Source organism: Coenobita brevimanus, chromosome 103 (assembly GCF_032717465.1).
Source record: "Coenobita brevimanus isolate Jiangsu-jjx chromosome 103, ASM3271746v2, whole genome shotgun sequence".
NCBI lineage: Eukaryota > Metazoa > Arthropoda > Malacostraca > Decapoda > Coenobitidae > Coenobita > Coenobita brevimanus.
The window spans coordinates 8,285,683-8,301,505 of NC_137056.1; the positions used below are offsets into that span (position 1 = coordinate 8,285,683).

General features: G+C 43.1%; 1 protein-coding gene across 1 annotated transcript in view; it reads right to left on the reverse strand.

Annotated features, from left to right (window-relative positions):
- Nucleotides 1–15,823, reverse strand: part of RabGGTb (geranylgeranyl transferase type-2 subunit beta) — an 88,919-nt gene that overhangs the window by 47,103 nt on the left and 25,993 nt on the right. The window contains exon 2 of the mRNA XM_080284938.1: nt 15,143–15,250. Within this exon, the coding sequence (XP_080141064.1) occupies nt 15,143–15,250 (108 nt within the window). The remainder of the gene's footprint in view (nt 1–15,142; nt 15,251–15,823) is intronic.

Genomic DNA, 15,823 nt, shown 5'->3' on the forward strand with positions numbered 1-15,823 from the left:
AAAGAGATTGCAAGGTGAAATTTTCTGTGTATCAGGGTGAAGCTGGCTCCGGTGACACTGAAACTGCGAAGAATTTTCTTGCAGTCTTGCAAAACATTGTTGCACAGGGTGGTTACACCATGGATCAAGTGTTCAACTGCACCAAAACGGGCTTTTTTGGAAAAGAGCCCCGAAAACGACGTACATCGCCACTCAGGAGAAACAAGCCAAGGGTGTGAAAGCATCAAAAAACCGAGTGACAGTGCTGTTTACCTGCAACGCAACAGGTGTTTGCATGATGAAGCCTTTAGTGGTGCACACAGCAGCCAGCCCCAGGGCTTACAAACACGCAGATATGTCCAAGTTAAATGTTTACTGGACCTCCAATCCCACAGCATGAGTGACAATACCCATTACCATGGACTGGTTCAACAAACATTTTGTCCTTGATGCTATGGCTTATTGTTAAAAAAAAAAGAAAATGGACTTTAAGATTCTTTTACTCCTGGATAATGCACCTGGCCATTCTAAGTTACCAGTTGGTCATCACCCTAATGTGGAGGTAGTGTACTCCTGGATAATGCACCTGGCCATTCTAAGTTACTAGTTGGTCATCACCTTAATGTGGAGGTAGTGTTCCTCCCACCGAACACCACATCCCTACTACAGCCACTTGACCAGGAGATCATCTGTAATGTGAAGCTGCTGTACTACAAAGGCCTCTATACTGACCTACATCAAGAGACAGATTCTCTGGAGGAGCTTCAGCGAATTCAAGTAGATGTTGACATTCATTTTGATGGTTCCTCACCTGCTGGACCCTCCACTACCATCTCACCATCCTCGTCTGGCAGTGCGGGAACCTACACCACAGAACCCCTCACTCGTGAAGTTACCACTGTCCATGCGTTCTGGCAGAAGTTAAGCATAAGAAATGCTGTTGACAGAATCATCGATGCTTGGAAAAGTGTGAACACTGCAACAGTGCATCATGCTTGGAAGCCACTGTTTCCTACTACCGAGGTTGGTGAGCACAGGCAGTGGGAAGAAACTGTTCTCCGAGAAACGGTTGAGGCAGTTCGCTCTATCCCAGCACCAGGGTTCGCTGATGTGCAAGACGGCAGCCTGAACCGACCACTGAAGAGATGTTGGAAACAGACGAACAAGTCAATGACAACGAAGTTCAGGAAGAACCCTTACCTGTCCCACCAGGTGAGCCAACATCTTGCCAAATCATAGACTTGCTGGCAACCACTGCTCGTTTGAAAGAGCAAATTGAGGAATGTGATGGGAGGACAGAGATCAGGGATATCTTCCTCCCGATGGCGCATAGACTTCTGGCTAATTACAAGGATCTTTTCAACGCCAGAGTTTATGCACATCATCAGACTCTGATAACATTGTTCCTGTCCTCTCGTACTCAACAAGCCCAGGCTTTGGAGAACATACTGGCTGTGGAGGACGAAGGTGTTGTGGACAAGGACATTGATGACATTGGGGAGCTTGATGAGCTCCCACTGGATTTTGAGGACTTTGATGTTGAAGCATCGGGAAGTGGTGGTGTGGGGGACTCAACAGTGGTGGTGGGGAGCAGTGAGGGGGCAGGTGGTAACTAACCACTGCTCACAGCCTCGGAACTCATCTTCAAGCCCCATCAAGCAGTTCAGCCTAAGTGTCAATGTTAGTAAATTCTTTGTTCAGTAATATATTATATGTCTGAGTAACTGTATCTAATTTACAGAAGGGGTATTGTGTCATTAATGGGTAGCTAAGAGGGAATGAGGTGGCTGACCCCGGAACCAATTACGACTTATTACGTGTCAAGTATACGTACGAATTTCACAAGTTTGAAAACAAATAATTCAAAGGCAATGGCCACCCCTTGCGGGATTATGGCATCTGGCAATAGATAGATAGACAGAGTTTTGCGCCACAATTGCGGTACCAATTAGGCACAAAAGTAGTGAGTGTACAGTACTGATTTTCAATGCAGATATGTGTATTTGCATGTTAAATTACTATTTATACAAACCAGAAGTCTGCCAAGGTAAGTTGTTGAGCTAAAGGTAGCGCATTTCAGCTCTGAATCTGGATTTTTTATGAACAGTTCTATTAAACACACAAATTTGACCGGATTTCAGCTAATTACAGTAATCCTTCTATTATCCGACATAATAGAGCCAAAGGCATGTCCGGAAAGTGGTCCCATCTGGATAGTGGGCCCCAGTCTCCTGGACTTGTACTTAAGGACCCTAACCCAGCCTAACTTTGAAAGCCACTTAAATAACTCCCTACTGGACATGCATAGCACCTATTTAAACCTATTCAAGACCCTATTCACACCAATAATGGACAAAAAGCATGAAATAAATGAAGAGGAACCAAAGAATGAGGAATTAGAAGTGCATGTACCTCAGCCAGGGTACTTACTGCATGTCTGTGGCCGCATTCTCTAAGGCTTTGGCAATGGTGAAAATGCTCTTGAAGCACATACAGTAATCCAGTGTTGTGCTGCACTTACAGTAATTCTTTGCACTGTGAGTTATGATTGTTTAACACTGCACATTCTGTTAACTGCACCACGCAAGTTTCAACCACCAGTTTGCACTCCACAGTTAATCCTTTGCACTCTAAATTCTAATTTCTTAACACTGCACAACACTGTAAATTCCTGTGTGGTCTAGTGGCGAGGTATTGCAGTTTATTCACTGTTTATTCACAAAAAACGAGCACATGTGGCATCCATTGCGATAAGCCTCTATTCATGATTGAAGTTAGGCAGTAACTGTTGGTGAAGGGGAAACTGAGTTGCCAGATCGCAACACCCACATTACCAAACTCCTCAATTTTCATTACCAAAGTTAACTTTTCATTGCCAAATTCGTAAAGCTAGCATTTATTCTTCACTAATTATATATACAGGTGGAAATACATGTAATCATTCTCCTTATAATTAACAGCATGTTGATTATTTTCACGCTATGTAGGCTAGCAAATTAATCAGAGAGAGCATACAATCCACCATCTCCATCCTGTGTATGCTCATACATGTGAAAAATTTGTTTGGTAATGCATTATTCTGATTCATTACCAAGTGAATTTTTCATTACCAAATTGGCCCACATTTGGTAATGAAAAATACCAAATAGCAACCCTGACAGGGAAGGGGGGAGGGGGGAGGAAGGAAAGGGTGAAGGGGCCATGGTGTAAACAGCTGTTTGGCGCCATGTGACAATTTCAAATTACAGGTGGGAAAAAATTCAGATTTTGAGGGGAATTTTTTCTTTTTTTGGCCATATTTGGGTTCTGAAGGTCCAGGCCCACAATGTCCGGTAAGTATGGTGTCCGGAAAGTGGGCGTCTGGATAGTACGGGGATTACAGTACGTGTGTATGAACCTATACCAATTAAAAGTGCCAATTCAGTGCTGATTTGGTAAATGACCGCTGATTTGGTATCTCATCGCGCTCTCCTGAAAGGGTACTTTACCATCAAGTTCAGTCACTCACTGAAACTGTTCTTTCAGAAAACTAATAATGATGAGGTCAAATATTAAACATGCATGACCATAATACCAATATAAACTCACAGAACTGATACTGTGCGCCATACATTAAATATTTTCCACCTCACAAGGTACGATCAGCACAGCTCGGGAATGGAGTAATCGTAAGCTACTTCTAGTTGATTTCACTACAATTTATGTACCTAACAGGTATCATCCATTTACATCATGAAAAGTATTCCTTCACAACATACCTAAAGGGGGTAGTTTGGATCTACGGTGGCCATGTTGGTAAATATCATGACAACTATTATCACTGTTACTGGTAAAGTATTGTGTGATGGATTGGAGCGTCGTCTGCAGTGTGAACACTGACGTCATCGCCAATATGGCGGCTGCTTCCCTCCAGCCACAAAGAATTAAAGTTATCACGTCTTGATCAGTGCAAATGATAAAGTAAAAGATATATATACCGTAAGCTTCTAAGTACATGGCAGAGTGCACTGGCCATGTTTACCCAGACCCGGAAACATGTCTATTCAGCATATTAAGGGGTTCCTTGAAAGCAGTGATAAGAAACAGGCAAGTGAGCATGGAAGCGAAAAAGTTACTACATGACAATAGTGTGATACCAACTCTATCGTATGGAAGTGAAGCTTGGACCTTGTTGGAGGGACAGAAGTCAAGAGTGAGAGCTGTGGAAATGAGTTATTTGAGAGAAGCATATGGAGTCACATGGAGACACAGACTGACAAAAGAGAAAGTGAAGGAGCATTGTTTTGTGGATGTGGATGTGACAGGATGCGTCAGGAAAAACACACTGAGGTAGTTTACCCATGTGGAGAGGATGGAGAGAGAGATTAAGGAGGAGAGTGTATGTGAGTGAGGTGGAGGGGGGGAGGAGAGGGAGGAGAAGGCCAAGGATGAGATGGAGGGATGGAGTGGAGAGGTATTTGAGAGAGGAGGGTGTAAGCTGGGAGAACGGCAGTGAATTGGCGGGGGACAGGGCAACATGGAGGCGATTTGTTTGTGGCCACCCATTATGGGATTAAGGGGTCTGGCAACAGACAGATAGAGGGTGAGACTCAGGTGGTCCAGACAGTGTAAATAGGGGTAGATTTGACTTTTTCATATGGTACTAAATTCTACAATCACTAAGTTTATGCTGTAAATGAAATTTGGGGATAGCTTGCTGAAGGTAAGTGAACTGTGGTCAATTTCTGATTCCTGTTATTTCAGATTTTTTGAGCTGCAATTTCCAAGCATAATTATGACATTAACTGCAGTTTCCTCTGCTGTTCCTTGGATATATAATAACAAGCTAAGTGTTAGTAATGTTTAACCACCTACCAAAGTAAGTTGGCTGCTTTCGATTATAAAATATGATTTTAGACTAATGGGGTAATATGACTCGATACTTTGGGGCAATTTCATGAAGTACTATCTGGACAGCTGTAGATACTACATCGCGGACTTCAAAGATAATCTCCCACGGGGAGGTGGTGGCTGAATCAGTAGAGAGGCAGCCTGAAGTCCTAGTGGCCACATGAAAGAATCCCAGCTGGGGCAGGGAACAATTAAATAATTTGAATTTCATACAAAAGCAGACTTTACTGATCTACAAGAAGACCTGCCGACATGTAAAAATATCCCTGCTAATACCAGTACATCAGTCCTGTATGAGACAGCCCTAGCATGTATTCAATATGGATGGTGGGTGTTAGCACCAAAGTGGTGACATGTAGAGGTGAATGGTAGGTAGGAGAACTACTGGGCCTTGGGAGCAGGCTGTGAAGCCTTATGCCCAGAGTCGGACACAGTGTTAGAGAGAGAGAGAGAGAGAGAGAGAGAGAGAGAGAGAGAGAGAGAGAGAGAGAGAGACGGACGGACAGACGGACAGACAGACACTTAGGGGAGTACCTTCTGCAAATATCATTAACTTTAATGAAACTAACATCATAAAATGATCCTAAGGAAAGGTCCAGATATTTCAGAGTGGTATAAAACATGCGGAGCATATCATGAATACGATGAAGAGTTCAACATCCATCATATAATCCATCACTGCCAGTGGAAGGCACCTTAGTTCATATGTTGTTTACAAAGCTAAACACTTGCTGCAGTCATGGACTGATGGAGGACCAATCAAAGTATATAACCGAACTTCTGGCTGGTTCAATTCAAACTGAAGCAGGGGCAGCGTAGAGGCTGGTCTCCTGAAGGCACACAACAAAGGGACAATTTCTGGGCAAGACAGCATCAAAGGTCAGGGCAATTCAAATGAAAAATTTGAATGTTTCACAGAAGGAATTCCCACCGAAACCAACTGTCCCACACCAGGCGCTGATAAACATTATTTTTATTTTTCAAATATCTTTTCTTTGCTTTTCTATGTTAAAACCCTTTTTCACATATAAAGTTGAATCGTTTGGGTTTCATTACCCATACAGTAAAGCTTTTAAAGTGCCCAAGTATCGCACTACAAACCTCAGTACAATGAAAAATAGACAAAAGTGAGTCAAATAGCCCCATTTTACTGTACGTCTGGTATATTTCAGACCATGGGATTAATAAGTTTATTAAATACAGAGATGATGATCTCTAATGTCTCACTATAATTATTTTATGCCACCTTAACCCAGATTTTTGTTTTTTTGGAGCTTACGTCAAGTAGTTCAAAGACAGAAAAAGACACTACTGTACTGTACTATGACTACTTCCTTTCCATAGCACTACTTCATGACTACCATCACATTCTAATTTTAATCTCTAGTTACAGCTCAGCATTCAAGACAGGTTGATGGCAATTTTAGACCAAGTTAAATTAAGAAGATTATAGCTACAACTCCCCCCTCCCCACAAGGAATGATAATTGGTAACTCAAGCTGAATTTTTTGCTCTTTTCATCATGTTCCTTTCTTACAATACTTTAGCTACTCCAAAAATTGCCCATCTTCCCACTTTGAAGAACCTTTTATGGGTACACACAGTAAAGCATATAAAAATGACTAAAACGGGTTAACATCAATTATAGTCATACTACAGCTTAACGAAATTCACAGGGGAGTTAGTGATTAGCCCTTAGACAATGGGAGGTTTCTCTGTTGTGAGTACCAGTAAAAGAATCTGGAATTCATAATGTTTCATATCCTTTATAAAGGCTCCAACATGCTTGCATGCATCGTCCTTGGTCAGCAAAAGGTGGTTCTCCATGTTACTCGAAATCTGGCTGCCTCCCTATTCGGTCCCTCATCCCTTAGGCCATACAAATTTCTCTAACTGTCTACACCAAACTACATGCACAGTACACACTACACTTCTCTCTATCTATTGCCAGACGCCTCAATCCCGTTTGGGGTGGCCACAAACAAATCGCCTCTAAGTCGCCCTGTCCCCCGCCATTTCACTGCCCTGCTCTCAACTCAAACCCCCCTCTCTCATATACCTCTCCACCCCATCCCTCCATCTCATCCTCGGCCTCCCCCTCCCTCTTCCCCCCTCCACCTCACTCACATACAGTCTCTTCGTCAGTCTTTCACCCTCCATCCTCTCCACATGGCCAAACCACCTCAGTGTGTTCCTCATAACGCTTCCTATCACATCCACATCAACACCACAATGCTCCTTTATATCCTCATTCGTCAGCCTGTCTCTCCATGTGACTCCACAGGCTCCTCTTAAAAAACTCATTTCCACTGCTCTCACTCTTGACTTGTGTCCTTCCAACAACGTCCAAGCTTCACTTCCGTACGTTAGAGTTGGTATCACAATACTGTCATGCAGTAACTTTTTCACTTCCATTCTCACTTCCCTGTTTCTTATCACTGCTTTCAAAGAACCAGCAACCTTTCTTCCCTGCTGTACCCTTTCAAGCACTTCACCCTCCAAACCTCCATCCTTACTCATCACACTACCCAAGTACTTAAATGTACTCACATTTTCCAATTCCTCACCATCTAACCTCGCTGTACATTCACTGACTTCACCTCTCTCAAAGACCATCACTTTACTCTTCCCAACATTCACCTTCAGATTCCGTTTCTTACACACTCTCTCAAACTCATCCACCAAGTCTTGCAGCTCCCCTTCGTCTTCACTCAACAACACAGTATCATCTGCAAACAACAGTACAGGGAGTTTTCAAACACTATCCTCTCTCACCAGGGCCACTCCAACATCCACTACCCTACCTTGTACCTCTTTTATTACCCCATCCATGTACAGATTGAACAACCATGGAGACATGACACATCCCTGTTTCAAACCAACTTTCAAAGAGAAAAATTCACTTAGTTCACCATCCACACGCACTGCAGCCTTTGCACCATCGTACATACTCTTCACAGCATTCAACAACTTCCCATCTACTCCATATATTCTTAACACTTTCCACAATCCTTGTCTATCCACCCTGTCATATGCTTTCTCCAAATCCATGAAAGCCGCATACAACTTCTTTCCCTTCTCTAGAAACTTTTCCACTAAAGATCTAAGAATGAATATCTGATCTACACAACCTCTTCCCTTCCTAAAGCCTCCCTGTTCTTCTCCAACTAATTTCTCTGTTCTTTCTCTAACTCTGTCAATAAGTATCCTACCATACACTTTTCCTATTATACTAAGAAGACAAATGCCCCTATGATTACCACACACTTCTTTTTCCCCTTTTCCTTTCTACAAGGGAATTATACCTGACTTCCAATCCTCCGGGACTCTACCTTCCTCCCAGGCCAATCTGCACATCTTCCACATCTATTCTACTACTATCTCTCCCCCATGCTTCAGCATTTCACCACACACTCCATCAATTCCTGGGGCTTTCCCCGATTTAACTTTCTTCATTGCTTCCACAACTTCTATCCTACTGATTTCTTCCTGTCTTCTCACCTCCCTCCTTCTCCCAGCAATTCCCCAGCCACTTATACTCGCATTACTTCCATCCTCTACATTCAACAATTCCTTAAAGTGTTCTCTCCATCTGCTCACTTTTTCTCCCTTCTCCACTAGTAATCTACCATTTTTAACTTTCACTCCCCTGCTAACTTCACTTCCACCCTGTCTTACTCTTTTCACCTCTCTCCAGAACATTTTCTTACAGTCCCTCCACTTTACACTCAAATTCCTTCCAAATTCCTCATCCACTCTCTTCTTACTCTCTCTTACTAATCTTTTCACCTTTCTCTTTCTTTCTACATATAACTCCCTCTTCCGCCTCTCAACTTCTTCCACGCCCCTATTTCTCATCCATTCATTGTATGCTTTCTTCTTTTGTGCCACAGCCTGTTTCACCTCTTCAGTCCACCACGCTGTTCCTTGCACCCCCCTCCGTCTTCTCTTCCTTCCACACACCACATCACATGCTGCACATATTTCTTCTGTAAATATGCTACACACACCTTCCACGTTTCCCATCTGCTCCAATTCATATTTGCCCAATCTTTCCTCCACTTCTCTCTTATACTCTGCCTTTTTCTCATCCTCTTGTAACCTTTCCACTCTCCTTGCAACTACTCCTTCCTCTCGTCTTTCTCTTCCTCTATTCCTCCATCTTACTTGAACTCTACACTTCCTTTTCAAAATTAAAAGAAAAATGGAGCATTTAGAACTTCCCTCGGAGTCCCCAGGAAGGGGGACCACAAATGCCCCTACCATCCGCCCCTCTCCCGGTGACGACTCTATGAGTTGCCTGGAACCACTGTCTGACTCACTTCTTCATTTCTGCAACATTCATGGGCTTTCCTCTAACTTTCTCTCTGTTGAACATCACCTCTCCTCTTCTAAACCTCACCTTCTCTTTTTAACCGAGACTCAGCTGTCTGAGGCAACTGAAAGCAAACCCTTTTCTGTATACTCCTACTTTCTCTATACTCATTTCAAAGCCAAAGGTGGCTGTAGTGTATATGTGCGCAACGACTTATCTTGCTCTCGTGTTCCTGAACTTGATTCTTCTGAATTCTCTACACTCTGGCATCGGCTTTCCTGTCATTCTCTGACTAAATATATCTGTGCTGTTTACTTATCCCCTAATTCTAATGACCATCAAAAATTCTTTGACTATCTTACTTCTACGATGGAACACATTCTATCCATTTTTCCTTTCTCTGAAATCTCCATTCTAGGAGATTTCAATGTTCACCACCAACTTTGGCACTCCTCTCCTTTCACTGATCCACCTGGTGAACAAGCCTACATCGCCTTAATGACCTACAGCAGCTTGTACAGCAACCTACCCGTATCCCTGACCGCCTTGGAGAGAGCTCCAACATACTTGACCTCTTCCTTACAACTAATCCTTCTGCTTACACTGTTAATCTTTTCTCTCAGTTGGGCTCCTCCGATCACAACATTATTACCTTAACCTGTCCTAGTGCTCCAGTACAGCCTGTGGACCCTTCACAGAAACGGCAACTGTGGCACTTTGGAGCTGTAGATTGGGAGGCCTTCAGGCAGTACTTCCTTGATTTTCCATGGAATGATTATTGCTTCCATGGCCAGGAGCCATCTGAGTTTGCCTGCACATAATGGAGGTATTCTCTCGGGCATGGAAGCATACATTCCTTTCTCATATCTTTTGCGTAATGCAAGAAAGCCTTGGTTTAATCGCGCTTGTTCTAATGCTGTCCGCAACAAGGAGAGGCCTATAAAAGGTACCAGTGCCAACCCACTCCTGAATCACATCTTTTTTATGTTTCTGCCCGGAATTGAGCTAAGTCTGTTCTCCGCTCTGCTAAAAATAATTTCATCCACACTAAATGCTCTCAACTCTCAAACTCGAATTCTTCCTGCTCCTTCTGGCACCTTGCCAAAAACCTTTCTTACAACTTTACCTCATCATCCTTCTCTCCTCTTTTCTACTCTGATGGCTCTGTAGCTATTTCTTTTACTGATAAAGCAGATCTCTTTGCTCAGACTTTCTCCTCGAATTCCACCTTAGATGATTCCGGTGCTGTTCCTCCATCATTTCCCCCCTCTGACTTCCTCATGGCTGACATTAAAATTTCTTCACCTGATGTATTTTCCGTCATCACTGGCCTCAGTACTAACAAGGCATATGGGCCTAATGGAGTCCCTCCTGTTGTCCTCAAGAACTGTGCTTCTGTGCTTACACCCTGCCTAGGTAAACTCTTTCACCTTTGTCTTTCAACCTGTACCTTTCCTTGTTATTGGAAGTTTGCCCTCATTCAGCCAGTCCCAAAGAAGGGTGACCATTCCCAACCCTCTAACTATCATCCAATTGCTTTAACATCCTGTGTCTCAGAAGTTTTTTTATTCTACCTGTATTCTTAACAGAAACATTTTAAAGAATCTTTCTTATCACAACCTTCTTTCTGATCGTCGGTATGGGTTCCGTCAGGGACGCTCCACTGGCGATCTTCTCACCTACCTTTCAGACTCCTGGTCATCCTCCTTTCGGGACTTTGGCGAAAGCTTTGCCATTGCACTTGACACCTCAAAGGCTTTTGATCGAGTCTGGCACAAATCTTTAATTTCCAAACTACCTTCTTACGGTTTCTATCCTTCTATCTGTGTCTTCATCTACAGCTTCCTTTCTGGTCATTCTATAGCCGCTGTTGTAGATGGCCATCATTCTTCTCCCAGGTCTATTAACAGTGGTGTTCCTCAGGGCTCTGTCCTATCACCAACTCTCTTCCTTTTATGCATCAATGATCATCTAAGCTGTACATCTAACCCTATCCACTCGTATGCTGATGATTCCACCCTTCACCTTTCCATTCGGTTCCCGCAACGTTCATCCCAGCACTTACTTCAACAAACAGGGGATGAGGCTATGGCACTCCTAATGTCTGACCTGGCTTGCATCTGTGACTGGAGTAAAAATAATCTTGTTGTTTCTCATGCATCAAAGACTCAGTTTTAACACCTATCAACCCAACACAATCTTCCACAGGAGTACCCACTAAAATTTAATAGTATCCAGCTCAATCCAGCATCATCCTTGAACATCCCTGGAGTTTCATTCACTCGGGATTTATCTTGGAAAGATCATATTACATCTCTTGTAAAATCTGCTTCCAAGAGATTAGGCGTGCTAAGCCGACTCCATACCTTCTTTACCCCTGCAAAGTTGTTGATTTTATACACGGGATTTATTCGCCCCTGTATGGAGTACAACTCCCATGTGTGGGGAGGCTCCCCACATACAGCTCTTCTTAATAGGGTGGAGTCAAATGCATTTCATCTCATTAACTCTGCTCCTCTTACTGGCTCCCTTCAACCTCTGTCTCTTCGCCACACTGTTGTATCCTTATCTCTTTTCTATTGCTACTTCCATGGTCATTGCTACTCTGAACTGTCAGCTTGCATCCCTCCACCTCTACGACGGGTGGTAGCACCCGTCTAGCAATAAACTCTCATCTCTTTTCTGACCAACTCTCTAATGCAGGAGTTAACTGTTACTCCCAATCCTTCATTTATGCAACAGGTCAACTCTGGAACTGTCTCCCTCTGTCTGTATTTCCTACTTCCTATGATCTCCAGTCTTTCAAACGCAGTGTCCAGGCATCTTGAAATGAACAAATCTTGAATTTGGCTCTCTTTTGTATTGTTTTTGTTTTTTTTCTTAGAAGGAACTGTTTTGCGGGCTCATAGCCTTTGGTTCCTTTCCTCGCATAAAAAAAAAAAAAAAATCTATGATTTTTCATCCCAGGTCTTTTCTGGCATGCCTCTCGCAAGGCTACCCTTGACGTTCCCACCTCTCACCTTCTGCACTCAAGTGTCATTCTCCATCCTCATAACATGCCCAAACCACACAATCTACCTTTCCTCAGCCATCTAAAACCCTGCTGCGACGACCGACGTGTCATCCAATGCAAAAGCCAGTTCCCCACAGACCCAGACTTCGCACCCTTCACTTACAACCAGACGAAGCACACCATTTGCAACCTTAAGCACTCATCTGCCTGTGGCCCAGACGACATATGCAACATACTCCTCAAACATCTTGGACCACAAGGCATACAAGCACTCACCAACATATCAAACTACAGCTACTCAAACAACATAATACCCAACATCTGGAAGCATGGTACTCTCATCACTACAGTACCCTCAAACCGAATAAAGACTACACATTACCTTCCTCACATCGCACCATCGCACTCCTCTGCACCCCCTCCAGTCACCGAGCAACTGGTATTACAATTAGTTACATCTCACATCCCCCTAGCCCCATCACAACATGGTTTTATGCCACTACACTCCACAAACACTCTTCTTACAGACCTTACACAATGAGTTTTTGATGGTATCAGTTCAGCTAAGCCACCACACAGAACACTCCTAGTCACACTAGACATTATCGAAGCTTTTGATGCCATCCCCTGCCACAGCCTCACAAACAAAATATTCAACACAAAACATGCACAATAACACAAAAAGATGGCTGGCAAACTATTTAGCAGGCAGATGTGCACATGTAACATTTGCGGGTCAGTCACTGAATATCAGAATCTTCACTAACAGCATCCCCAAAGATCTGTTTTGTCCCCTACACTCTTTAACCTATACATGCACGACATATCCACACCCCACACACCACAAATACACATAGATTCCTATGCAGACAACATAACACATAAACATACACACCAAAATGCAAACAAAGCCGCACAAATCCTCCAACCTTACCTGAACACACCACACGAATGGTTCACCAAAAATGGACTCACAATAGCCCCAGCCAAATCTACAGTGACCCTTCTCACAAAATGGACAGCAGAACATAGTCACATTCCACACCTCACCATAATCAATACTCCCCTACTACCCACCAACACACACACACACACACACACACACACACACAAACCTTGGTGTAACATACATCAATGTCATTTAAACAACACATCACAAACATTAAACATAAATTAACACCACAACTCAATGCCCTAAGGATACTTGACCATACAAACACAACAAAGAAACCACCACTACATGATACAAACAATATATATGTTCAGTGATGAATTATGCAAGACCTGCTTGGGCTTCTAACCTCAATAAAACACACTACAACACTCTACAGGCCATACAGAACAAGGCCCTAAAAATAATCACAGGCTGCACAGTTACTACACCTACAGACCACCTACACCAAGAAACCAAAGCCCTCAAAGTCAAGGATTATCTAGACAAGAGAGGCACATAAATTCTTGCCGCAGCTTTCACAAACCCAGACCAAACATTACACTACATGGCAGCACATCCACACACACCAAGGAACACCAAAACAACACTGAGCACACGATATCACACAATCATACACAAATACTATCATGTTTCCCCCATCGCCCACTTCAAACTAGCTTCCCGAAACATATCCATGCTCAAATCACTCGCTGCTCCATTCAGTCACTCAAAGACAACACACTGTTGCATGCATGGCCTCCTGATATCCACCCTTTTGAATCCTACCTCTCTTGTGAGGATAGGGTCCACCTGGCCAGGCTGAGATGTGGGCATCATCCAGCCCTCTTGAGTTATCAGAAGAGGCTGGATGACTCCATCGCTGATGCCTGTCCAGGATGCAAAACAGCACCCCATACTATTAAGCACATTATGGAAGACTGCATTGCACACAATACCCTGTGCCAACAATAAAACATACACTCCTTGAGAGTTCTGTGGAAAAGTTCGGTCTCAGCCGTGGCCTTCCTTAGGGACTCAGGATTGTTCGGCCAGACTGCCTAGGGAACAACTACTACTATTACTACTACCTCTCCTCTTCACAACATCCATGCATTCAGGACCCATCCTTCCTCTGAACTCCTCAATCGCATTCTTAGCCCCCCAAGGTCTTGCATTCAAGGAAGCCCTACACATCCATCTACTGTAATTTCTGTATGTTTGAGCATATAAATATCCTCTTCCTTTACTACCCATGCTTCACAACCATACAACATTTGACTCCTAATACATGCCACACACAAGGATCCCTCAGCATGGAGGGAGAGCCCTCTCAATGTCAGGAGAGGCAACAGCACCCTGAACATCCTCCAACCACTCCTTACCCTTTCCACACATCCAGCACATAACACGTCACCCAAATACCAAAACTCCTCTACACACTCATTAGAGTCTCCAGCAAGATTAATCCGTTCACATCTGTCCATCTCTACATGTTCTCCCTGACTCACTGCACACACAAAATCACCATTATTTAACAGCCTACCTCTTATACCACTACATCTCTTATGTCCTAACTTTTGACAAACACTGCACATGATGGAGTTACTTCCCACATCCTTGTGGCAAACTGCACATGGACACATTCCCTCTGCTTTGGTGGTACTGCCACCAGCCCTTGATATCATCAGTTTTGTTTTACCCACATTTATTCTCAAACCCTTGTGCTCCATTCCATGTCTCCATTTCCTAACTCTCCCCCACTTCCTTTTCATTCTCTGCGATCAACACCAAGTCATCAACACACAACATCTCTCATGGGAGTTCAGTTCTGAGGTTACAGGGCAAAGTAAAATCCATGAGACATAAGCTGTTGTTTGAGGGTTACAATAGGCCATTCAAAAAATCTGCAAAACAATACTGATATATTAAAACATGTATACAATTAAGCAAGAAAGAATAAGCTGTGGCTAGGAAAATGCACAAATGTAAAAAAAAAAGCTGAAGTACTTACATAATCTTCTTTCTTTTTACTGTAACCGAGGATATAGTCAGCATGCTTCTGGAGTAAAAGGGTCTTGGGGTGTTCATCGGTGATCTCCACATCTTTCGGGTGGCTCCCCTGGAGGAAGACACAGATACTGTATACTGAATGTGTTGTATGTTGTTCATCATCATCATCATCATCATCATCATCACCTTAACCCTCTTTCACACTTACACAATGTGGAAAGGATCCAGCAATGGGAACAGTAAAGTCCAAAAGTACTGTACCAGTAAGAGTACTTTCAACAAAGTCCCCAGAAAAATTGGTCACACATTCATTCATTCATTCATTATTTAATGGCTTGCTTTCAAAATGGCTCCATCTCAAAGCTTAAATCATCCCTTACAAATTTCACTTCCTTAACACTGTTGCACAGAGCCACTTTTTTATTATGAGGAATAATGAATGAGACTCCCTGTATTGTTACACTCTCTAAAAACTGAGACCACTGTACACAGTGAAAAGACAGGTAACCAGTACAGCAACATAACAGACACCCAACACAAAGCTATACTGATTTATTATCCAACTCTAATATAACCTCACTTAAGACAGGCTAGTTTAAATTTGTACCAAAATCCCATAAGTTACAGTACAATACTACAGAAACTGAGCCTACCACAAACCTTGGCTCACCATGATAGCCAC